Below are 22,716 nucleotides of genomic sequence, written 5' to 3'. Positions count from 1 at the left end.
TCTTAAAATAAAAAGGAGGAAGTTAAACTTTATACAGGATTTGTCTTTGAAGTTATGAGTATCTGAAAAAGTAATTCATTTATACTAAAGATCTTGCCATTCCTAAGCGTACTTTAGATAAGCTTCTCGTTTTTGTTTAAGAACACTCTATTGAGTAATTAACGCCACGAACGTAGTGAGTTTAGGAGCACAGAATTTATATGACAGAGTGCTTTCGAAAGGTATTCATTCACAGCAGCATATAAAAATTTTAATAATCCTGTCAAATATGTTCATGAATAATTTATTAATCTCCCAATTGTTAAGTTCGGGGCGCGCGCACTCCCGCGCTCTCTCTATGCCAGTGTCTCGGGCACATCACGCAGAAATCCATTGCCATATCCCTGAAGTGACAAAGACAAGGTAGAACTGGTATATTTAAGCTGTCCTCAGCCTCACAAAAGGGCAGCGCTGCGGGTCAGGCTGGCGAGTTAAACACTCGCACTGTCTCCCGCTGTCCCGAAGCTCTGGCCGCTCGCGGCGGCGGGATTCCCGCGCCTCTGGGCACCACGCCGGGTGGGGACCGAGCTGCTGCGGCCCCAGGTGAGCGCCAAGCCGCTCCAACGGGCGTCCGCGTCGCCTCGGCCCAGGCCCGCTGCCCCGAGACTGGAAGAAAGGCCGCCGCGTCCCGCCCGAGGCCCGCAGGGCGGCTGAGGCCAGAGGCCCAGCCGCCGCCCGAGCTTCCCCCGAACCCTCCCGAACCTCCCCGAGCCGCCGCCCGAACCTCCCCGAACCGTCCCGAGCCGTCGCCGAACCTCCCCGAGCCGGCCCACCGGCGGGCGCGCGCCCGATCAGCTGGGCGCGCGCCCCGAGTCACGTGGTGCGCGTGTCGAAGGTCACGGCGCGCTCACAATGGAGCTCTCCGAGTATGTGCAGAGAGGCATCCAGACGCTGGCGGATCCCCGTTCCTTTGACTCCAACGCCTTCGCGCTTCTCCTCCGGGCGGCTTTCCAGAGCCTGCTGGACGCCCGGGCGGACGAGGCCGCGCTAGGTAAGCGGCTCGCCCGCCGCCGCGGCCTGGGCGGAGGGACGCCGGACCGAGCCGCCAGCTCGGCGCCTTCGGGCACAGCTCCGGCCCGGGCAAGTCCCCGGGCTTCGCCCAGCGCTCGGCCGGTCCGTGGCGACCCGAGCGGGCCCTCAGCGCCCCTGTGTCCCCGCAGGGCACCTACACGCGGCCAACTCCACGCTCCTGGCCTGGTCTCCCTGCCAGTCTCTTTGTTCCTTTGTAAAGCCGCGTTCAAGTCTTGTTTGTGGCCTAAATGTGTGGGGTTTTCAGCCTCCTCGGAGACTGCGGCTGTTTTGACACTTGGACTTCAGCTGGGGAGGTCCTGCGAATCAGCCTCCCCCGGCTGGGCTAGAGGGGGTCCAGAGGGGGACTGTTTCCGAGTAACGGCCGGGTCAAATAGCACTGACATTTCCAAGGCAGAAAACACCTCCGGATCCTGTGAACACTCCAGCTCGGGCGTTCAGTGTGCTAAGCCCGGGTTCTTCGCCTAGACCTTTCAAGTAGGGCGCATAATGTTTGTTCTGCAGCGGTTACCAGAAAGAGAGACTTTTTAAATGTCTGGTCGCAGAATGCAGTTGTCATAATGGGTTAAGATCGTGCTTTAAGACAAATTACTTCTAGATAATTTCCTCAAGTCTGTCAACACATTCCAGAACTCCTTGGGTCCCCCCCTCCCTCTAGTTTCATATGAGACACTTGGACAAAAAGTATGAAAGTGGGAGCTCTTCCAACCAAAAAAAAAGTAACCACCCTGGGTTCATCACAGAGGTGTGTGTGTGTGTGTGTGTGTGTGTGTGTGTGTGTGTTGAAGATATTAATGGGATTTTGACATTTCTGTTGTGCATTCTAATGTATGCCCTCCTGTCAAGCTTCCTTGATGAATTTATGTTCACGGAGCCAATTACTCTATAAAGTGTCATCTTTTGAAAGTTGTTCATTTTTAAATTTACACCGTGTACACTACCTTCAGTTTCTCCCTTGCTTTCAGTCCACCAGTAACCACTACTTCCTTTCTTTGAGGTCTTTTTTATATATATTAAGATGAAATAAGAGGATAATTGAGAAGAGATTGACAGCAGATTTTTGATGTATTCTCTCTATTGTTTTGCAGTTGACCTTGTTTATCTCATCCACTGACAATTGAATCGTTACCTTTTCTAAAAAGGAAGTTTTACCAAAACTAAAATATTCCTTTTAGGGACAAGGGTCTAAAGAATGTGTGATCACTAGCAATTAATTTATTTTAGATCACCCAGACTTGAAACAGATCGACCCAGTGGTTTTAAAGCATTGTCATGCGGCAGCTGCAACTTACATACTGGAGGCAGGAAAGCACGGAGTTGACAAGTCTACTCTGAGGTACAGGCTTTATCTAAATACCCATTTCTTTTTAAGTGGTATCTTTGTGATTGTAATTTCAGTTTTTAAAGATTCAGACTAAACCTTGGTTTATTCCCCCCACCCACCCACCCCCAGCACTTACTTAGAAGAATGTAAATTTGACCGAGATCGGATAGAACTGTTTTGCACGGAGTATCAGGTTACTTACTTAAAATTTTTAAATTAACAATCAGTAGCCCCTTTATTTCCTGCTGTTTGCAAAAATGTGTTTTCTTTCCTTTTCTTTCCCTTTCCCCAGAATAATAAGAGTTCTCTAGAAATCCTCCTGGGAAGGTAGGTACTGTCTTAGGTGTCAAGCTGGGTACTCTTCCCTTGTGGGTAATGAATGGCCTGTGTTGGTGTGAAACAAAACAGGGCCAAAAAATGTGGGATCCTGACCCAACATAAAGGGCCAAGGGGCAAGTGAAACAATTGAACTTAAGCTAATGTTTTCTTAAAGAGAGACTGACATAATCTTAGTAGGATGCTTTTACTCTTTTGAACTTGAAGATAAAGGTCAACAATCTTTAAGTTCACAGTGGAATGAGCCCAGTTGAGAGAGAAACACCATTGACTAGGTACTGAAGGTTTTTCTGTGCATACAACAAAATTATCATTGTCTTTTAGTATAGGCAGATCTCTCCCTCATATAACTGATGTTTCTTGGCGCTTGGAGTATCAGATAAAGGTAAAGATAACAAGCTCTTCTGTTAAGGGGATTTAGAAGAACTTTTCTTTTTAGGGTAAAGTTAAAGACTTAAAAAGTAGAGTTTTGTGGTTTCTTTTTTTTTTTTTCTTTTTTTTTTTTAAGACCAACCAACTTCATAAGATGTACCGACCTGGATATTTGGTGACCTTAAATGTAGAGGTATGTATAGATCTTTGTCTAAAAATTATATGTGTAATAGGATTTTTTAATTTCCTTTACATAAATAACAATTTTTTTCTTCCATAGAACAGTGATTCCCAGTCCTACCCAGAGATTAGTTTTAGTTGCAACATGGAACAGTTACAGGTACAGTATTAGGATCTTTAAATGTTTCTTTCAATGGGTGTTTGAGAACTGTTATGGAAACCTTTAAATATAATCTTCCCATCATCAGATAATGAAGGTTGGTTCAGGTTTTAATGGCAAAAGGAGAATGGAACGCAGAAATTTAACATGGACTTCACCTTTCAAAGTAATACAGTAACATCTCCTAGCCTGTACTTGCTGGTTTCTGTACTTTACACATAACTTCTGAAGGCTCCAGATTAGAATACTTTCCTTCATCTCATCATGCATCTGAGTCAACCTGAGCAGAAGTCAGAGCACGGATTTTAAAAAGCCTCTCACAAATTCAACTTCCAAAGCTTTAAGCAAGAGTTTTAAATTACCCTATAAAGAGAAAGTACTCATAAGTTCTTAAAACTGTTAATATCATCAGTGTAAAAGTGAAGAAATTTAAAACTTCGTTGATTGATGGATATGACAACGAATTTCTTACCAATTAAATAAAATTAAAACCATCTCTAAAAATTTGGATGAAATGGAATGTTCCAAGGATATCTAGTCACTTCAGAGTTAATATTAGTGAAACTTTAAAGAGAAAATGTGTGAATAGCTTTCCTTAGAGAAGTTGAGACGTGATTTAGATATTCTCTGCCTGCAAAAAAAAATCTGTTAGAAATTCTCTTTTAATTAGAACGTGAAGAGCTGATTGGAAGACAGGTCCTGTAGGAGAAGCGCTTCTTTTGAATGATTTGCCAGCGGTTAAAATCCCTTAGACTCCTTAGGTGTTCTTCCGACTTTTCTTCTTGCAGCTGCTTCAAAGTTGGGTGTTTCCTTACTTGTATCTCCAAGTTGTGACATGAGTTGTCCATCTTTTAGGACTTGGTGGGGAAACTTAAGGATGCTTCAAAAAGCCTGGAAAGAGCGACGCAGTTGTAACTTGGGGAAGCTGATGACCCCAGGAGCCTAGAGGAAAACCAGACGCGCGCCTTGTCTCCTTCAGGACCATCCTTCCTGCGAGCTGAATGTCATTTTCAATTGAAAAAAAAGAACTCCCTTTTGAAGTTATGCCAGCCATCAATTTTGACACATTTTTTATACTTGAAATGGTTAAGAGGGAAACTCTTAAGCATTTGAATTTTCAGTTTTAATCTTTCATCCTATTTTGAGTGCTTTCAAAGTATTGTACCCTGAATAAATAAGGTGGTATTCCCACAAGAAGGGCGGTTTTCTGTTTGGAGTTTGTGTGTGAATGACGACCGACCAGCGCTGGCTTAGGGACGCCTGCCTTAGCCCGGGTTAAGCCGGGGAAAGGTGTGCGGGGAGCCGAGCTTGCTGTCCCGACGGCCCGTTACCTGCGCCCCGCCCGCCCGACCCCGCGCGCAGCCAGGCCGGCTGCTACCCGCGCGCGCCTCTTCCCGGCCCCCAGCGGGCGGGGCGCCGCTGTTGTTTCCGCGGGCCTGAACCGCGCAGGTTCGGCGGGGCCGGGACAGCGGCCGGGCGCCCCCGGCGGCGGGCCCCGCGGACGTGTGCGCCGCGAGCGGGAGACATGGTGGGGGGCGGGGCGGCGTGCGGGGCCGAGCGGGCCGCGCCGAGAGAGCGGCGTGTGGCGCTGTGGAGAAATGCCTCCGTCGCGGCCGCGGCGCGCTGCGAGGGGAGGGGGCTGGGCGCGCGGCGCGCAGGGGAGGGGGCGGCCACGGGCCCGACTACACCGACACTAATTCCCAGGCCGCCCTTAAGGAATGAGGGGAGCACGTGACCCGGCGGGGGGCGGGGGGAGGGGGCGGGCGGACTCCGAGCCATTTTGGAGCCGGTGTCAGTTTCCACTCTGCCTTCAGCGGAGCATTTTTTTCCACCCTCCCCTCCCCCTCCTCATCCTTCCTCCCCTCCCCCGCCTCCCCGCCCGCAAGCACACTCGGCGCCCCCCGCCCGTCCGCCTCCCCCACGCGAGTCTGAAATAATAATCGTAGTATTAAAGGCAGAGACCGGGCGAGACAATGGGGAGGTTGGCGAGGGAGCCCCGCGCAGGCTTAGCAACACCTCCCAGCCCCGCAGAATAATACGGCTCGGCCCCTCTGCGCGCCCTCCCCCGAGCGCGGCCGGGAGGCGGCGGCTGCGCCGAGGAGGAGGAGAGGCCCTGAGGAGGCGGCGGCGGAGGCCGCGCGGAGGCGGAGGAGGCCGCGCGGGAGGAGGAGGCCGCAGCGCGCGAGCAGGAGGCCGGCGGGGGAGCGGCATGAGCGGAGCGCGGCGGCCGTGGCTGCTCTCGGCCGCGCTCGGTGCCCATTGACAGCGGCGGCGGCAGCTCGCTCCAAGATGGCCGCTTGGCTCGCATTCATTTTCTGCTGAACGACTTTTAACTTTCATTGTCTTTTCCGCCCGCTCAGATCGCCTCGCGCCGGCCGCTCTTTCCGGGTACGTAGGAGGCGAGGCGCCGACGGGCCGTGGCCGGGGACTGGTGGGGGTCGGGGCGGCGTGGAAGTGGGGGGGGGCGGCGGCGCTGACAGCGTGGGCAACCGGCCCGCGCCCCGCGCCCGCGCCCGCGCGCCCGCCGCCTCCCGCGGCGCCGGCCGCCCCGCAGCCCGCACCAGCGCCGGCCGCGCTCCAGCCGCTCCAGCCGCCGCCCGCGCCCGGCCGCGCCGCGCCGCCCCACGTTTTAGTTCCCCGCTCCCCCGAGCGCCCCCCGGCACCCTCGCGCAGCACATGGTCCCCGAGAGCGGCACTTGTGTCTCCAGCCTGCGCGGCTCCCGCGGCCGCTGCGTCCTTTGTTGAGAGGTAGACTTTGCTGAAACGGGGACGGGATCCTGAGATCGGGCGCTGCCTGGGTCCAGCGGCTTCCCTCCTCTCCCGAAGAAAGGGCTCTGGAGGTCTTTGAACCTCCAGGGAACGCCCCCATTTTATAGGGATGGGTACTGTGGGGGGCAGCGATCCCGACGAGGTGGGTGTTAGGCTGGGGGGAGCCCCGACAAAAATGTTATTAACTTAAGTTGGAGGGACACTTGTGTGAAATTGGATGGCTGGTAAGATGGCGGTTCCCAGTTGTTTCCAAGGTCTTGTGCATTTGTGTTGGAAAGGGTAAAGTTTTCAAGGTGGTATTTGTTGGGAGTCGTGGACAGGGGTTCCATACGTACTTGGGGCAAGCTCTTTGGGAGGTGGGCATTTCAAATTTAGAGCTTTGTTTTGGAGTGAAGCCCGTGACTGGACGTTAGCCTTGCTGAAGCTCCCTTTCTCTCTCCACTTCTCCCCCCTCCTTTTTTTTTTTTTTTTTCTTCTTTTCCCCTGAAGACACTACAACTTTCCCCTTTGCTGTGGGATGAGCTGAGACATGGGTCCATTGCATTTTATAGATTTTGCTAAATGTCAGAATAGGTCATGTAGTAAGGGGATGCTTCGGGGAAGGAGCACTAACGCGTTGATTGCTTATGTTTACGTAGTCATTTGGACTTGACAGCGCTGGAGCATGATCTTTTCCCCAGAGCTTTACAGTTAATAATTGGAAATAAACAAGGAGAGAGACTTTGATCATTCCCAATTGTAATAAAAGGATTTAGTGGGCTTAGTGGTCACGGTTCAATATCTGAAAGAGAATTGAGCATTAACCCCTTCTCTTAAAGTAGGCAAAATAACGGGCATATTTACCCAGATGCAGATGTGTGATGGTAGTTCAAGATATTTTATAGGAGCTCCCCCACCCTTTGGGAACAAGTTGTAAGACTTAGTAAAGACTTGATCCTAGAGGCTGTAAATCGTCGACAGCATGAGTTCCAAGACTATGTAGTGACACTGGGGTCTTAAGTAGACTAGTGAGATTAAGGAGACTTAATCAAGAGGTTGAGTTTTTTTGTAAAATTATTATATATACTATAGATAACCTATAGTAAATTGTATTTATATCCATGTCTTTTTATGAAAGGGAAATATTTGAAATAATCTGTAAGGGCAAATTATATTCTTGTTATAATGTCTTTAAAACTATGTAAAAGATTGTGTATGCATGTGTAGACACTCAAATATAATCACATAGAAACTTTTGTAAGGCATGTAAGCATTTGGATATATTTGATCGGTCCATTGACAATCTACCATTAAGCTCTTGGAATGTATGTTAATTATCTTAATAGGCAGAGTTCTCCCCATGAGTAAAGTCACCCCAACTTTACCCATACTTGCTTGTGAGCAGGGAGCTGGAGTGGGATTATGGGGTTCATTTGCATCTCTTAGGTTTCAGTGGGCAGGCTGATTGTTAACATCAGAGCTTCTTCTGTTTTCCTTCAGACTGGCATTATTGGTGGGAGGCCTCCAACTAAAGACTGACAACTCCAATGGACTAAGCTATATTTTAACTATTGAGTATTTTCAGTGTTTTATGCTTGTTGAATGTTCATGATTTATAGGCAGTTTCTGTAGTGCAAGAGGTTGTTTCTTGTCTCTCCAAGCATTCTGGAAAGTCTTCATGAGGTTGTCAGTACTACCCAATAGGATAAAACGATGAAGAATTGATGTTTCTATCAATAGCAGAGTCATAATTGATTAGCATTATGAATGTTTGAAGGAACAGGGCCAATTTATTTTCATCTGTGGGAGGATAGTTGCGTGAATTTGAGAGGCTGTGGTCAAGTCCATGTGACTGAAATGTTGAAAGAGAAGTAACTAGTGTCAGCTTCTATGGTTTGACTGCTCTTTGGGTCAGTACTCACACATGTATGTAGCATGGAGAGGAGGCAAGGGGGCCTTTGGTGTAAACGTAATGCTGTGTGGTGTGAGTATTGGATATGGTTTCTTTCATAGGCAGAGAGCGTCAACCTCTGTTTAGGAGAGAGCCTGTGGTTTTACTGGGAGAGTTGTCTTTAATCACTATGGCTGAATTTACATCTTACTCTTTTTAAAGGCATAATTTCATCTACACCTTCTCAGCTACTTTACTTAGATTGATGATGTTTGTTGACAGAATTCCAAAGCAGTAATCCAAAGAAGCTCTCTGGTTGAAGTCACTGGTTGCCCCTGAGTCGCTTTCAGAAAAGCTTGTTTTGGGATTGGGCCATCTTTAGTATTCATCCCTATTCATTCGAGCCATTGGGTTATACTGGTTGGTATTCCCTCTTCTGTATTAAAATGTCCTTAGAATTAAAGTTCCAGGTGCATTTTATTATAAATTATACAAGTTGGTAGATTTCCATTACTGGCAGCTTTGAGGCTAAGTCAGGTGTAGAAGTTCAGTCTTGGTATAGATGCTGCAATGAATAAAAGGGTAGTAATTGAGGCTATGTCTCCACAGCCACATCCCACACAGGGAAATGAAGACTTCTGGTGTGGTGGTGCTGACAGGTCTTAACTGTGAGTTTCTGAGATGTATCTTTTGGGATTATCATTTCATCTTGTGAGTATTGTAGGGAAGTTAGGTGAGAAAAGACATCCCCTCCCCCATCTGCTCTGCATTTAGCCTTGGGGTTGGGGCTGATCTCAGGCTCTTTGCACCTAGTAACTATACCACCCACTAAAGTAGTTTTTCTTGCCTCCAGCATAGTTTATTCAAATGGAAGTTTGCCCCTCCTTCTCCTCTTGTAAAACAGATTTCGGTATTCAGCCCTTCCAAAAACTGCTCGACTCATCTAATCTTCTGGAGGACTTATTAGAGAAGGGAGCCCAAGAAGTTCAGTGTAATAAATCTCTCTACAACTCCAGACTTTCCTGGCAGTGGCTAAGTGCACAGTTGGCAATTCTCAAAAGATCTCTAAGTAAAATTTCGGACATAGCGACTGATAAGAGGACAGTCAGAAAAAAAGCAAGATGAGAAAGTAGCTCTTCCCTCCAATGGTCATAGAAAAGCCCCGGAGAGTGTCCGGAATGACCGGTGCACTCTCTTTGGGGTTGGGACAGTGGTGGCGGTCACCGGAGCATTGGCACCCTGCATCCCCGCCCCGCCCCTCCCCCGCGCCTCACCACCCCGCACGCCCGCAGAGGCTGGGCTCGGCCAGCTCCGCGCAGAGTTGCAGCGGTGGCCGGATGCCAAGTCTAAGTGTAAGTTGCTATGGAAACTCCAACAGAGGCGAGTTCCGAATCCGGAACAAGACCTAGCCCGGGGCACCTCGGGATCCGCCCCTCACATCCCGCCGGTGTCCGCGGCGCCCTGGCCTCCGCCAAGGCCCACGAGGTGCTGCTTTCCTCGGTACCCAGTCCGGAAATGCCGGGGATGCAGGCGGCTCTCTGAGCGCTTTCCCTTTGTGGGGCCCGATCCCTGCCAGGTTCTGGTTGCTTGAGCCCTCTAAACAAGAATCACGAAGGTTTTGACTAGAGGTCTTGTAGGAAATTCCATAGTAAATTCGGAGACTTAGATCAAGCTCTAGTGGCTAGTAAATATCCGTGGCGGCCACGGCAGAGCTGCGTGGTGTCTGTGGAGCTGGAGGACAGCTGAAAGAAAGAGACCCGAATCCACTCAGTTCCCAACCCCCATCCCTTTTCATCTCGCTCCAGGAATGACCTGAGAGGCCAGAAGTAAATTTAGTTGGATCCTTTTACACCATTTAACAGTGGAGGTTATTCTGATCTCATTAGTAAATTCCTTTTGTGGAAAAGGTTTGGAGCGTCCAGCTGTACAGTGTTAAACTAGTTCTATGAACTGCTTAGCGTTTCAGGGTATACTGTTACTTGGAGTTGTGGAGATTATCTCAGTTCTCTTTTTTGAATTATAGCCAAGACTTTTTGTGTCTTGCAGGATCTTTTATCAAGCAGAAATGCATCGAACAACCAGAATCAAGATCACTGAGCTAAATCCCCACCTAATGTGTGTACTGTGTGGAGGGTACTTCATTGATGCAACTACCATAATAGAATGTCTACATTCCTGTAAGTACAGTGGTCTTCTTGGTCTGTATAGTTCACAGCTCATCCTGACCATAGAACTAGCAATATTCCCACATTCCTTGGAAATGTTAGTACACAATTGTGAGATTCGCTTTTATATGTAGTGATTTGTTACAATTAGGCAGTGTATAGTTTTCAGGGTGTTAATTGGTTTCACTTTTTTACGTTGAGAAATACCTTCATCATTTCCCTTCCTTGAATTTTCAGTTCTTACACTATTAACGTTTGAACCTACACTTTCTAAACTCACAAAACTTTTTTATGTTCTTGTTTCTAGTCTGTAAAACATGTATTGTACGGTATTTGGAGACCAGCAAGTATTGTCCCATTTGTGATGTCCAAGTTCACAAAACTAGACCACTACTGAATATAAGGTAGGAGAATGCAGACATTTCCTGGTGGGGTGTTACTGGCATCCCTGGTATTGCTTTACAGGAAGTTTAGTCCTGATATGTGTGGCTTCACAAGGGTAGAACTTTAATTTCTTGTTATTTTATGACTGTGTTTAGATGAAGTTTGGTTTCATTCCAGTATTTAAAGGTGCTGCCCTTTAAAGCTGATGAGTTCCCTTTCTTGTGCATAGCTTTATTGGTGCCATGACAGACTAGAGTTTTCCCAACACTTCCCTGCTCCTTATTCTCATGGAGAGAGTCCTCTGCCACAGGAAAGGCCTGCCTCTCTCCACTCTTGGATGTGAAGAGTTAATTAGGGAGAGAACAGCTGCAGCACCTCCTCACAGGCTTTCTCTTCAGTGTCCAAGCCAAGAAACCTCAACACCCAGAACAGAGGCACAGCTCTAGTCTTGCCATATTAATTGATTCTTATTTTTTCAGGTCAGATAAAACTCTTCAAGATATTGTATACAAATTAGTTCCAGGGCTTTTCAAAAGTGAGTAAATGGATTCAATGAATTTTTTTTAATTGTTGATTTTACCTACTATAGAAAATTCCTCATTTCCCTTTTCACACATTTTAGATGAAATGAAGAGAAGAAGAGACTTTTATGCAGCTCACCCTTCAGCTGATGGTAAACGGGCAAAAGGCATTTTATGTGGGGAAGAGAGTCTATTTAGTAATTTAAATTATGTTTAAATTATTTCTTCTTTTACAGGCAAAATATTCAGTTTTTAAAAATTAACTTTCCAAATGTCTTTCTAGCTGCCAATGGCTCCAGTGAAGACAGAGGAGAAGTTGCTGACGAAGACAAGCGGGCTCTGACTGACGATGAGATCATAAGCTTGTCTATTGAGTTCTGTGACCAGAGCAGGTGAGCTCTCTGAGAAGCTGCTCTACGGGGTAGGTCACACCTGCTGGGGCTCCTAGGCACCTGGTTTCACCAGCGGTTTCTCTCTCTTAGATTGGATCGGAAAGTAAACAAAGAGAAGCCTAAGGAAGAGGTATGTTCTATATGACAGAAATACAAGGGAGAAAAACTTTGGAATTCATATTGTCCTTTAGATTACTAAGGGGTTATATGATATTATTAAATGGCCAAGTTGTGTTAGGAGTTTGTTGATTTAGTATTTCTAATAGTAAATTCAAAATGTAGCTAGTTGAGAGTTGTTGCATTTTTGGTGTGACTATTAGTACCTTTTTTATCATATTTAGGCAATCCAGACATTTTTCTTCTCTGAAAGTTAGGAATTGGAAGAAAATTACTTTTGTAAATGTGCTCCTAGGTGAATGATAAAAGGTACTTACGATGCCCAGCAGCAATGACTGTGATGCACTTGAGAAAGTTTCTCAGGAGTAAAATGGACATACCTAATACTTTCCAGGTACCTACCTATGCATTTTATGTAGATTTTAAATTTTAAATGTGTTTTTTTTAATTTTTCATTCTGGATCTTAAGAAGCAATACAAAGAAATCTTAAATTTGGTGGCAAAGTTTAAGATGCCTCTTAAAAATGGCTGGTGAAGATGCTTTTTAAAGCATTTTGGATTTGATGTAGAGGACAGAAACATAGTATTTATCTTGTCCTTTTGTCACTGAATACCTGAAATGTATTTCAATAGATTGATGTCATGTATGAAGAGGAGCCTTTAAAGGATTACTACACACTAATGGACATTGCCTACATTTACACCTGGAGAAGAGTGAGTAGCTCTTTACCTGTGGGCTATGTTGGCCCAGTGCATATAAAGAATTGAGTGGCTTTTCTTTTTCCTTTTAATGTTGTAGAATGGCCCACTACCTTTGAAATACAGAGTTCGGCCAACTTGCAAAAGAATGAAGATGAGTCACCAGAGAGATGGACTGGCAAATGCTGGAGAGCTGGAAAGTGACTCTGGGAGTGACAAAGCCAACAGCCCAGCAGGTGGTGTTCCCTCCACCTCTTCCTGTTTGCCCAGCCCCTGTACTCCAGTGCAGTCTCCTCACCCACAGTTCCCTCACATTTCCAGTACCATGAATGGAACCAGCAACAGCCCCAGTGGTAACCACCAATCCTCTTTTGCCAGTAGACCTCGGAAATCATCAGTAAATGGGTCATCAGCAACTTCGTCTGGTTAAGACTGTTAAGAGATTTTTCAACCCAGTTGAGATACCTTCATCCATTACAGCTTTATGATTTAGATACCTTCATCCATTACAGCTTTATAGATGCTAATACATGTGACTGTCTGTCGTCCAGTTTGCTTCCTTTGTAGTGACATTCAATTTGGCCATAAAAGATGGACTAGGTGTGATACTTCATATGAATGTTAAGTGAAAAGAAAGATTCTTTCTCTACAGAATTGGATTCTGAGAAGGCGGACAAGATTTTTTTTTTTTTCTGTTAGGAAAGATGTGAAATGGGTTCTGTGACCACTGTTTGGAACTGGAAATGTTCTACAGTGGGTAGACATGGGCCATAGTTTGTTAATCTCAACTAACACCTACATTACATTCTCTTTGATTGTGCTTGTCATTATGCCATTTGGTGAACCTGTAGAAAACAAGTGCTTTTTATCCTGAAATTCAGCAAATGGGAGGAATAAGCATAGAATAATGCATTCTATGTAGCCATGTCACTGTGAATAACAATTTCTTGCATATTTAGCCATTTTAATTCCTGTTTGATTTTTACTTCTCTGTTGCTACGCAAAATGATCAAAGGAAACTTGTTTTACAAATCTGTATGCCTAAAAAGCGGGTACTACCGTTTATTTTACTGACTTGTTTAAATGATTCCCTTTTGTAAGATCAGATGGCATTATGCTTACTGTACAATGCCACATTGGTATATGACATAACAGGAAACAGTATTGTATGATATATTTATAAATACTATGAAGACATTGTGTTTCATGCATTCTTAAACAGTTGTAAACTTCTCTAAGTGGGTTCGACCTTTGCAGATGCCACAGTGCACCCTATGTTGAGGCTTACCACCAGCACAGAATTTGTTTTAATGCTGATAAGTAGTTTTAAATTCTTTTCTGCTTAGAAGCAAATGTCAGATCTTCATAGTTCTGGCTTTTCTTCAATAATACTTTCAAAATCAATGTTGCAGTAAAGAAAAATTTTAACCAAGGCAAATGGAAATAGTGTTTTAATTTTCAATTGGTTAAAATAGAATTAATGTGTTTTTAAATACTATTTATCAGTGGGATTCTAAAATAGATTTTAAAGTCAACCAGCTAATTGCTGAAGTAAAGCATTTTATCTACAATTTTATTTTAGTGTATGTGGCACAATAGTAATTTGAAATTTAAGAGTTGTTTTCATAGTTAGAGGAATCTGCCTTCTCTGTAATGTCTGGAGATAGAAACAATTTATTATGAGTTTCTACAGGTATTTTTAAATAGAGCAAACATGTTGAATTTAAAATATAAATGACCCCACCAAGTCTCAGTTTTGCTTTGGTCGGACTTAGCGTGTTTACCAGCCATCAGTTATTTGTGAGGATGTTTATTCCATATAAATATTGTTTCATGTTTGTATGGGAAACTGTAGCTAAGCATCTCATTGTCTCCAGTCTGCAAAAGAAGCACAATTCTATTGCTTTGTCTTGCTTAGAGCCATTAAATCATTACTTTTACATATATTGCTGTTACTTCTGCTTTCTTTAAAGATTTAGTAAATGATGTTTTATGAAGCCACAAAATACATATATTTTTATTTTGACCTAAATTTGTACAGTCCCATTGTGTGTGTCATTTCTAATTATAGATGTAAAATTAAATTTCATTTTTAATTGGAAAAATTCAATAAAAGAATATTCATTTAGAAAATAGCTATGATCTTTAAAATTTTGCTATGAAAAGCACAAGGTGCAGAAGTTTTGGAAACCCTGTAGCAGACTGTAAGAGCTAAAACCTAAGGAAAATACATTGTTGTCGTCAAATGATGTTGTTAGTAAATGCTTCGTTGTATATTGCTTGAAAGCCCAATGAAAGAAGTATGTTTATTTACAATCTTTGAAGCAAAAGTTACCAATGTTTACCAATTTTGGTGAATTTAACTCATCTTTCTAGGCTTTTCTCGAGGTTTTCATGGTGTTATCTAAGACAAAAGACATCTCACCCTCTATGATGGACTTACTTCTGAGAGTTCTTTTGTTAAAGTGTCAGAGGCACTTATGGCTTACTAAGCAGTGTGTCACCATACTTGAAAACATTTCCATTTATTGTATCTGGGAAGAGGCTTTTTACCCTTACTCAATTTGAAAATTGCTTAAGCTTAAAGGATATTTCAGTCAAAATTTGTCTTTTAATAAAACAACAGAAAGATGCATCGTGGTTTGCTTCTTAAATGACCAGTCATTGCTGTTCTTACCACTGAGATTTAAAACCTTTCCCCACTTACCACTTATAAAACCTTCACCTTAAGAAAGCCCCTATTGAATCTCCTGACTTTGTAATTTACCAAATTAGGTGAAAAGTTGGCATTAAAGTTTGACTTTCACTTCTAAAGGTATTCTAGCATCCTAGAATACAAAGACAATAACCAAGTGATCTACAGAAAATGCCTAAATTGATCTCACAGATACTTAGTTTAAAGGTAGGGAAATAGGGCCGGCTGCTGTTGTGTAAATAGTGATCTATCTTGCTTTACACATGCATAACACTTTAACAGTACTTTCACCTCCTAAATTGCCGGCGTTAATTGCCCTGAGTAGAAAGGGGTTGCCCTTTAGTTGACTTAAGTAGTTAAGCACATTGCTTCATTTCCATATGCACATGTTCAGACGTCGGGTTCTCTGGAACTAAAACACAACAAAAGCAAAACTTTCCTTCATCTTTTCTTGTTTCCCCACGGGTTAGAATTCAAGTACTGGTGATGTCTTTGATTACAACTGTACTTGTGTGGGCCTATCAAGAACAATTTTTGTTCTGAAACCTTTAAATGCCCACGTGATATACTCCGTGTATAGATCAGTAAGAAAGGAAGACATGATCTTTTTTAGGGTTCGGAAGCAGGTTGCACCAGGAAGCCAATCAGCAACCTGGAAGGAAGTTGTTTTGATCTTCTCTGTGTTCAAAGGATTTAGGACACTTTCCTTCCCATTGCACCAGAAATGACAGAAGTTATTATAGTGCTTACATGAGAGAAACATGTTGAAACAACAAAAGGCGGTAGTCAAATTGTATTTAAAATAACTATTTTCATCTTGTTAGAGCTGTGTATCTTCTAGCCAAACACAAAACCCTTCTCAAAAAGTGCACATCCCTTCAATACACCTAATGAAGTGGAACATGGACCCAGGCTCTAATTTAAAGGTCTTACATATGTATCACTTAAGGAAGTTATCTTCTTGTACAAAAGGAATAGTACAAGTGGTTATTTCCATCACCAGCTCTCCATCCTGACTTCTGCAACAACTACACACCCCCAACCCCATGTTCCCCAGAGGAAACACAGAATCGGGTTTTTATATAAGGAAGAGAAACAAGTTATCACACATTCCAGCCTCCAGTAAGCCTGGTGAGAAACAGTCCGGAGGGTCCTTGAACCCAGAGAGTCGCCCTTCCAATCTCAAGATCACCCAGCTTTGATTATGAAAGTCTCTAAAAAATGTTTACACAGTCGAGTGTTTCCTGTTTCCGCAGTTAATTTTTTAAAACGTTTTTTTTCTTTTGGTTCCTTAAACGGATTTCCTTTATTTGCATCAGTTTCTTTTTCTTAGTGTGTAATTTCTGGCGGTATTTGTCACACGAAGAACTTCACTAAAACTGCCTTCACCAAGACAATGGTACCAGAAATCATCTATCACTCCAGGATCCTTACGGGATTTCTGAAAACGTTCCGGTGGAGAAAGCCCACCTTGGAATCTCATTTAGCCCCTTGAAAAATAGTGAAGCACTCAATAAAAACTTATGAATTAAATTCCCCTTCCTCTGACCCTTGCCATAAAAATCTACCTCCAGAGATCAACAGATTTTTTTTTAAGCTGCTGTTCCCTTGGTCACCTACACGTCAATAAAAACATCCCTATTTACTATTAATTGGGGCCATCATAAAACCCCAACTTTAAGGTTTATGCAGTTGGACGATCTCCAACTCTGTTTCTAAATCAGGTAGAAGCCAAACTGACCGGAGTGACGTGTGGCTTAGAAAGCTATGGATCTTGGTAGGAGGGAAACACGTCGAAAATTGGGATGAGAAACAGAGATTGCTGCAGACAGTCTTAGAAAGAACCAAGAAGCCTGGGAAGATATTCCAACAAAGCAAACCAGTTGCAGAAAATAAAACCGGGGACCAGAGTGATTGTCCTGATTGTCATACCTGTCCAAAAAAAAAAAAAAAAAAAAGTTTCCAGTTATGAGTTCGAGAGGAGCGGGATGCCTGAGGAAACAGCACGGCCTTACACGTCAGGGCAGGTTAGAGGCAGCGTCCTCAGTCCGTCCCTTTCCTCGGTCTTGTCCTTGAGCCGCAGCGCGAGCTCCCCGTCCGAGCCACCCGCGCCCCGCCTTTCCCCGCGCGCGAGAGCGAGCGGGCGCAGGCCACGAGGACCCGGGAGGCCATTTTGCGCGTGCGCCGCTCACCTCGCGCCGCCCCCGGCTCCACGGACCGGGCTCCCGCCAAATTTGAATGCGAGCTTCTCAGGCCGGGCCGGGCTCCCGAAGCCGACGTACCCCGCGGACTTGCCAAACCGGGGCTCCGGACAACGGGCGGCCAGAGCCACAGGTCTGCAGCCTCCGGACGCCGCCTTCTCTCTGAGGCAGTCCTCGTCTCGGGACCGCGCGCGGACCGGAGTCCCGCGTGGACCCCCTTACCCCGAGGCTGCAAGACAGTCACCCCTTTGTCCACTCCTTTCTGCACGCTTTAGTTGCAAAACCATTGCCCCTTCACCAAGGAGGTGTCCTTGGAGCTTGGAGCCCGGGTTTTGTAGGATGGATTTGAAGCAAAGTTACTAATAGACTCGAAGCTGCCCAGGTCCCCACAGGCCACCGGGACCGAGAGAATGGCATGCTCTCTTTGAGCGCGTCCATCTCCTGCGTGGGCGCCCTGATGGCATGACGGGGGGAGCGGGCGAGGGCGACAGAGGCGGGGCATCTTGGGCTCTGGGAGAAGGATCGTCCAAGGGGGACACCCTCCTCTGCAAGGGCCGTGGAGCCGGGGAGGGGTGCGCACGGACGCGAGGGCGCAAGGGCCCAAGTGCCTCTGATTCCAGAGAAGCGAAAGTGGCCTGCCAGAGGCAACGTGGGCAGGCCGATCCCCTCACCAGTGCAGCAGGCTGCAGAAGCCGCCATTTGGGGACGGATTTCGGCGTGTCTGTAGCACGCTGTGTGGGACGTCACAACAGGCTCGCCCACGTGGCTAGTCTTTAACACCCTTTTCCCCATTTTAGGGAATGCAAGTCTCCTCTAGTTTCCTTCCTCTCGGAGAAAGGCATTGCCCTATGGGGGCTGGTAGGAGCTGTCCCTCGTACCTTTGTACCTAAGGGTCGGTGTGACAGGGAATGGAGTCCAGCTGTCCTCTGCCCACTGCTGAGGGTCTTATTTCTCTGTTGCTGAGGAGCGAGTCTAGCTTCCTGCCCGTGGTTCCCTCCCCTGTCTCCTGCCTCACACCTCCTAGGTGTGAGCAGGAAAAATGGGAACCTAAACCTGTGGGGACAGAAGCCACCCGGCCAGTGGCGGCCCGCGGGGGACACAGGACTTTCCAATGCAGCGGCCGATCCCCCCTCCCCCGACCCCCGTGGAGGTGTCAAGGGGCCGCCGTTCAAACCCCCCGTAGCGGGAATCCGCCGAGGGAGGAGAACAAAGGAGACTCCCGAGCCACCCTGGGCACAATGGTCTCGGGTGGGGGGCAGCACCCTGTTCAAGGTGTGGACACCCGGGACGGGCGCTCAGCCGAGCCCGCGACCCGCTGGCGTTCACGGTGCCGAGGGGCTACAGTCCAGGCTGCCATGTTGCTTTCACGGAGGGCGCCGGGATTTTTTGACGCTTGCGAGGCCGCGCGGCCGCGGATCGCAGACGCCTCCGGCTCCTCGCCGAGCACAGCTGCGGTGACGGGGGCGGAGGGCCTCGGGGAGCTGGCGGGGGCGACCGTCCTGTGGGCGACGGGAGCTGAGCGCCCGCCGCGCCGAAGCCGCTTCCCTAAGCCACCTTCCTCCCGAGGCTGCATCCTGCGCTCGGCGGAGGCTCGGTTGCCAGTAGCAACCACACGACGGCGATTTGCAGCCCGGGCCGTCGCCGCTGCTGTGGGGACTGCCACTTCCTCGGAGGTCTTCAGGATTGAGTATCTGAGTCTGGAGGTGGCCTTTGGTGACAGCTCTCTCAGGGAACCTGGCCCTCACCCTCCAGTACCCTAGGCTGGGCTCAAACGCCAGAGTCTGGGGCTTAGCCCTGCCCCCACGGCAGACAATGGGGACAGCTGCCAGCACACAGTGCCGCGTAGGGTGGAACCCACACTTTCTTGGAGTTGCGGGCGTTTTCCTGAGCACTAGGTTCCCTCTTCTCCGATTTAAGTCAAAATTCCCTTTCAAAAGCCAGTAAAGTGGAACAAGGATGGTATCAAATAATGCGACACCAAGATGGTCGGTACCTTTCTAGCAAAGCTGACACCAAGCAGAGGTCGCGGTACTTGCTCTTGGTAAGGGGTGGTTTTCCTAGAGGCACAACTATACCTACAGTTTTCCTTCTTTGTGTATCACAAATATTTAATTACTTGCACTAACACTGCAGGCAGGTTCTTGGTTCTTAAGTGGATAGAGCAGTACACCCACCTCCACTCGATTTCATTTGATGAACTAGAGCAGCTTTAATCAGTGAAAACTCGGGGTTACATAAAGTTTCACTCCTCCACCCCGTGTGTGTGTGTGTGTGTGTGTGTGTGTGTGTGTGTGTGTGTGTGCGCGCGCGCGCGCGCGACGTTTCTAAGACGCTAACTTTTCAAAACAATCTTAGTGTTTCACACAAGTATTACTGAGGAAAGATCTTTCAAGTATGCTGCTAAGTATTTTATTTAACTACAATTGTATATTATACATTGCCAAATCTCTTTGGTTCTTAATACTTGTCCTGGCCTTAAGTAGCTATTACATTTAGCTGAGTGATTTTTGTGGATTGAAATTTCACCTAAATCGCAAAGATGTGACTAAGTTCAGAACTCCTGGGGGACAAGCACTTGTCTCATTTTACCTTTGTATGCTCAGGAATCCATTTTGTAACAACAAATATTTGTCAGATTTCCAGAGGAAATCAACTGTCTTTAGAAACCAAAACCTTAGTATTAATGAGCACAATCTTGAATATGTTTAATAGACTCGCTGAAATACTCAACATCTTTCTCAGTTAGAGGCATTATACAGATGTCCTCATCTACACATATTTTAACTTAATTATATTTCAAAAGTGGTGGATTTATTTTAAAACACCTGATAGACGGTTCAAGATTCTGAGATACCCTGTACATAAGAATTTTTTAACATTGTTCATTTCTCACTCAAAATGCCTAAAATTTTGTTCAAATGGCCATTGGTAGGATTTTAAAATTGGTTTTCATACTTTCAAAAAGTATAGACACTCACCAACTGCCTCTACAGTTTTATGAGAATGTTCAAAGCTAGTACTGAGCATCATAGATCTTCTAAGACATGGCTCTTTGAAATGCCTATGCAATAAACTTTAAAGTATATAAATTACAATGTCTTATTCATATATGATGGTAAACTCAATATATTCCAAAATGACTCACATAGAAAGTAGTTCACGTTTGAGCCTTTCAAATGCCAAGTTCTTTAAGATAGTGTACTTCTTCACTTTAAATAAGAAAGTCAGCCCTTCTGGGTTCCTAGAGGCAACCTAAACCTGTGCTCCAGCCACACCTTAAAAAATAGGAAGACAGGGCTGTAGTGAAGTTTTTTTTTCTGCCCCATTTCAAAAAAGGAGAGTGCCAACTTGAGATTATCTTTCCTTTTTTTCCTCTGGGTCTTTGGGAGAACTGAGGGATGAGATTAAAATACATTCCTGTTCATGTGAATTATCACTTTTGGTTGAATAATGATGGATTTTGCGGTTGTATTTAAACTGAAACCTGTAGCATTGCTTTTGAAGCTATACTGTTACAGCTGAGGAACTTCTATGAGGACTCAGAAACCAGTTAGAACCAATAAACCATGCCATTTCCATGGAGGAAGGACTCTCAAAAAAAAAAAAAAAAAAAAAAAAAAAAAAAAAAAAAAAAAAAAAAAAAAAGAAGAAGAAGAAGAAGAAGAAGAAGAAGAAGAAGAAGAAGAAGAAGCAGTTCTATAGACTCTTGCCATTTGAATTTTGACTCCTTTTGAGTTCCTAATAAAACTCCTATGCCCAGCAAGTTCACTTTCCGAAGGTTCAGGGTTTCATCTTAATGGGAAAACACAATGGCACACCCTTTAACTAACTGTTTAGGAGTCTGACAAATCAGTGTTATCAGTAATTAGCTCAGAGGGGTGATTTTAGCTTTAAACATGATTCATTACAGTTTGTTCCCCAGAGTAACTGAAGAACGCGTCAGTGCAAGCTTGAGAAAATGTGTTTACCAGCTGTTTCTGTATATGCCTCATGACAATCTTCTTAAACTATTTTCACTTGGAGTTTCCTAGAATGCATCATTTTTCAGAGGAGAAAGAGGCTTCCAGATTCAGTGGAACCTGCATAGTTTTATCAAATGATCATTTCAGATCAAATAATTCACTTATTAGCATGCCTCTATGAGAACACATTTCAGTTAGCCCATTACAATAGAGTAGCCTTACATTGAATAACTGGAGGACTCTTTAACCTAGGCTTATGAAAATGCATCTTATGCACTTTAACAAAGCACATATAGTTTTTCGGAACTTAATGGTGTACACTAGGGCAACCCAAGCTCACTCTGTTATCTTGGTTTGCAGTGTTTCTGGGAATACTCTTTCCCAGAAAGAGAACTAATGCAGTTACTTGGCACCTTTCCTAAGCTTCTGCACTATGGTTTGCAGCATTTTACAAGGCACATCATTCGAACAAACAAAAATAAAAACAAAATGCCCTCCACTCTGGACACTCCGAGTCTTTGGTGTGGCCAAGATTTCATCAGCTGCTTCTATTTGGGATGTGTCTATATAAATGTTGAGATTATTTGGAAACTTTCAAGAACTGTAGCTTTGCTTTATAAATAAAACAACGAGCAATTCCACATTGTTTTACCAGGAAAGCAAGGCTTGCAGATGAGAAAGTATTCTTTTGCAATTGTTTTCTGTACAACTACACCCCCCCCCCCATCGATGGGAAAGGTAATTGTACTTTCTTCACATGGATGATCTTTTGTGTTGTTTGAGAATAACACAAAATGACGTAAATTCACTTTAAAATTAAAATGGGTTAATAGTGGAACAGAAAGTAAATAACTCAATTTAGAATGTTTACATTACATCTGAAACAATAATTAATGACAGTATATATCCTTTGTAGGAATGACATGTGCGATAGGGTCTCTCTACATTTCATCTACATCAGAGTCACTCTACATTTCAGCGGAGTTCACTGTCTGACCATTTCTGTTAGAGGAACGGGACCTGCAGAACTGATAAACAAGAGATGCTATTTTTACTTCAAAGGTTTCAGCTACCAGGCAAAGCTTTTCTCTATGTTTGCAGTGACTTTCAGGAGTCAGCTCAAACGACCAATCAGTTTCTTAAATATTCAGTGTACAGGACATTTTGGCTTGAGACTAGTCATAGAGAAAAAAACCGCAAAAGTTAAAAAAAAAAAAAAAAATTGGAACCTCGCACATGCGCATTGAGGTGCAGTTGCGCCGTCACCCTTCTCCTCCTCTTTTCCCCTCCGAAATAAGCTACTGTGTCCCGTCCCTGCCTTTGGGACCCGGCGTACGCCCGTGGAGAACTGAGTTGGCTGCAGGGGACCTCGCAGGGTTCTCGCACAGTCCTGGCGAAGGGACTCTGCCCACGGCTTGGGAGCGTCCCCGGCGGAGGCCAGCCCGGCAGGCCCAGCCTAGCCGCCGCGGGGCGTTTCTTGGTTGCACCCAGGCTGCGGCCT

At 45.4% G+C, this 22,716-nt stretch overlaps 2 protein-coding genes across 3 annotated transcripts; both read left to right on the top strand.

Annotated features, from left to right (window-relative positions):
• The first annotated feature begins 873 nt into the window (after positions 1 to 873).
• Positions 874 to 4,631, top strand: COMMD3 (COMM domain containing 3). Its single transcript, XM_080917955.1, has 8 exons — positions 874 to 1,030; positions 2,293 to 2,404; positions 2,522 to 2,585; positions 2,685 to 2,719; positions 3,053 to 3,113; positions 3,237 to 3,293; positions 3,381 to 3,440; positions 4,296 to 4,631. The coding sequence occupies exons 1-8, from the start codon at positions 892 to 894 to the stop codon at positions 4,353 to 4,355; spliced, it is 588 nt and encodes a 195-aa protein (XP_080774081.1). The 5' UTR covers positions 874 to 891; the 3' UTR covers positions 4,356 to 4,631.
• A 688-nt stretch (positions 4,632 to 5,319) lies between these two features.
• On the top strand, positions 5,320 to 14,972 carry BMI1 (BMI1 proto-oncogene, polycomb ring finger). 2 transcript variants are annotated; one of them, XM_080917953.1, is made up of 10 exons: positions 5,320 to 5,828; positions 10,126 to 10,256; positions 10,552 to 10,648; positions 11,108 to 11,163; positions 11,251 to 11,301; positions 11,433 to 11,541; positions 11,632 to 11,671; positions 11,954 to 12,052; positions 12,292 to 12,372; positions 12,458 to 14,972. In XM_080917953.1, exons 2-10 carry the CDS (start codon positions 10,145 to 10,147, stop codon positions 12,785 to 12,787), a joined length of 975 nt encoding a protein of 324 aa, XP_080774079.1. In that variant the 5' UTR covers positions 5,320 to 5,828; positions 10,126 to 10,144; the 3' UTR covers positions 12,788 to 14,972. The 2 variants fall into 2 exon arrangements, with proteins under 2 accessions (XP_080774079.1, XP_080774080.1); XM_080917954.1 differs by lacking the exon at positions 5,320 to 5,828 and adding an exon at positions 6,075 to 6,188.
• The last annotated feature ends 7,744 nt before the right edge of the window (positions 14,973 to 22,716 follow it).

The sequence above is a fragment of the Micromys minutus genome (assembly GCF_963924665.1).
Source record: "Micromys minutus genome assembly, chromosome: 6".
Classification (NCBI taxonomy): domain Eukaryota; kingdom Metazoa; phylum Chordata; class Mammalia; order Rodentia; family Muridae; genus Micromys; species Micromys minutus.
This window is presented reverse-complemented; position numbering and strand designations above follow the sequence as displayed.

Coding starts and splice junctions, on each gene's coding strand:
- BMI1 (XM_080917953.1), top strand. CDS start 10,145: ATGCATCGAACAACCAGAATCAAGATCACTGAGCTAAATCCCCACCTA. Junction 10,649..11,107: donor AGACCACTACTGAATATAAG/GTAGGAGAATGC, acceptor TTATTTTTTCAG/GTCAGATAAAACTCTTCAAG. Junction 12,373..12,457: donor ACATTTACACCTGGAGAAGA/GTGAGTAGCTCT, acceptor TTAATGTTGTAG/AATGGCCCACTACCTTTGAA.
- COMMD3 (XM_080917955.1), top strand. CDS start 892: ATGGAGCTCTCCGAGTATGTGCAGAGAGGCATCCAGACGCTGGCGGAT. Junction 2,586..2,684: donor TGTTTTGCACGGAGTATCAG/GTTACTTACTTA, acceptor CCCTTTCCCCAG/AATAATAAGAGTTCTCTAGA. Junction 3,441..4,295: donor GCAACATGGAACAGTTACAG/GTACAGTATTAG, acceptor TCCATCTTTTAG/GACTTGGTGGGGAAACTTAA.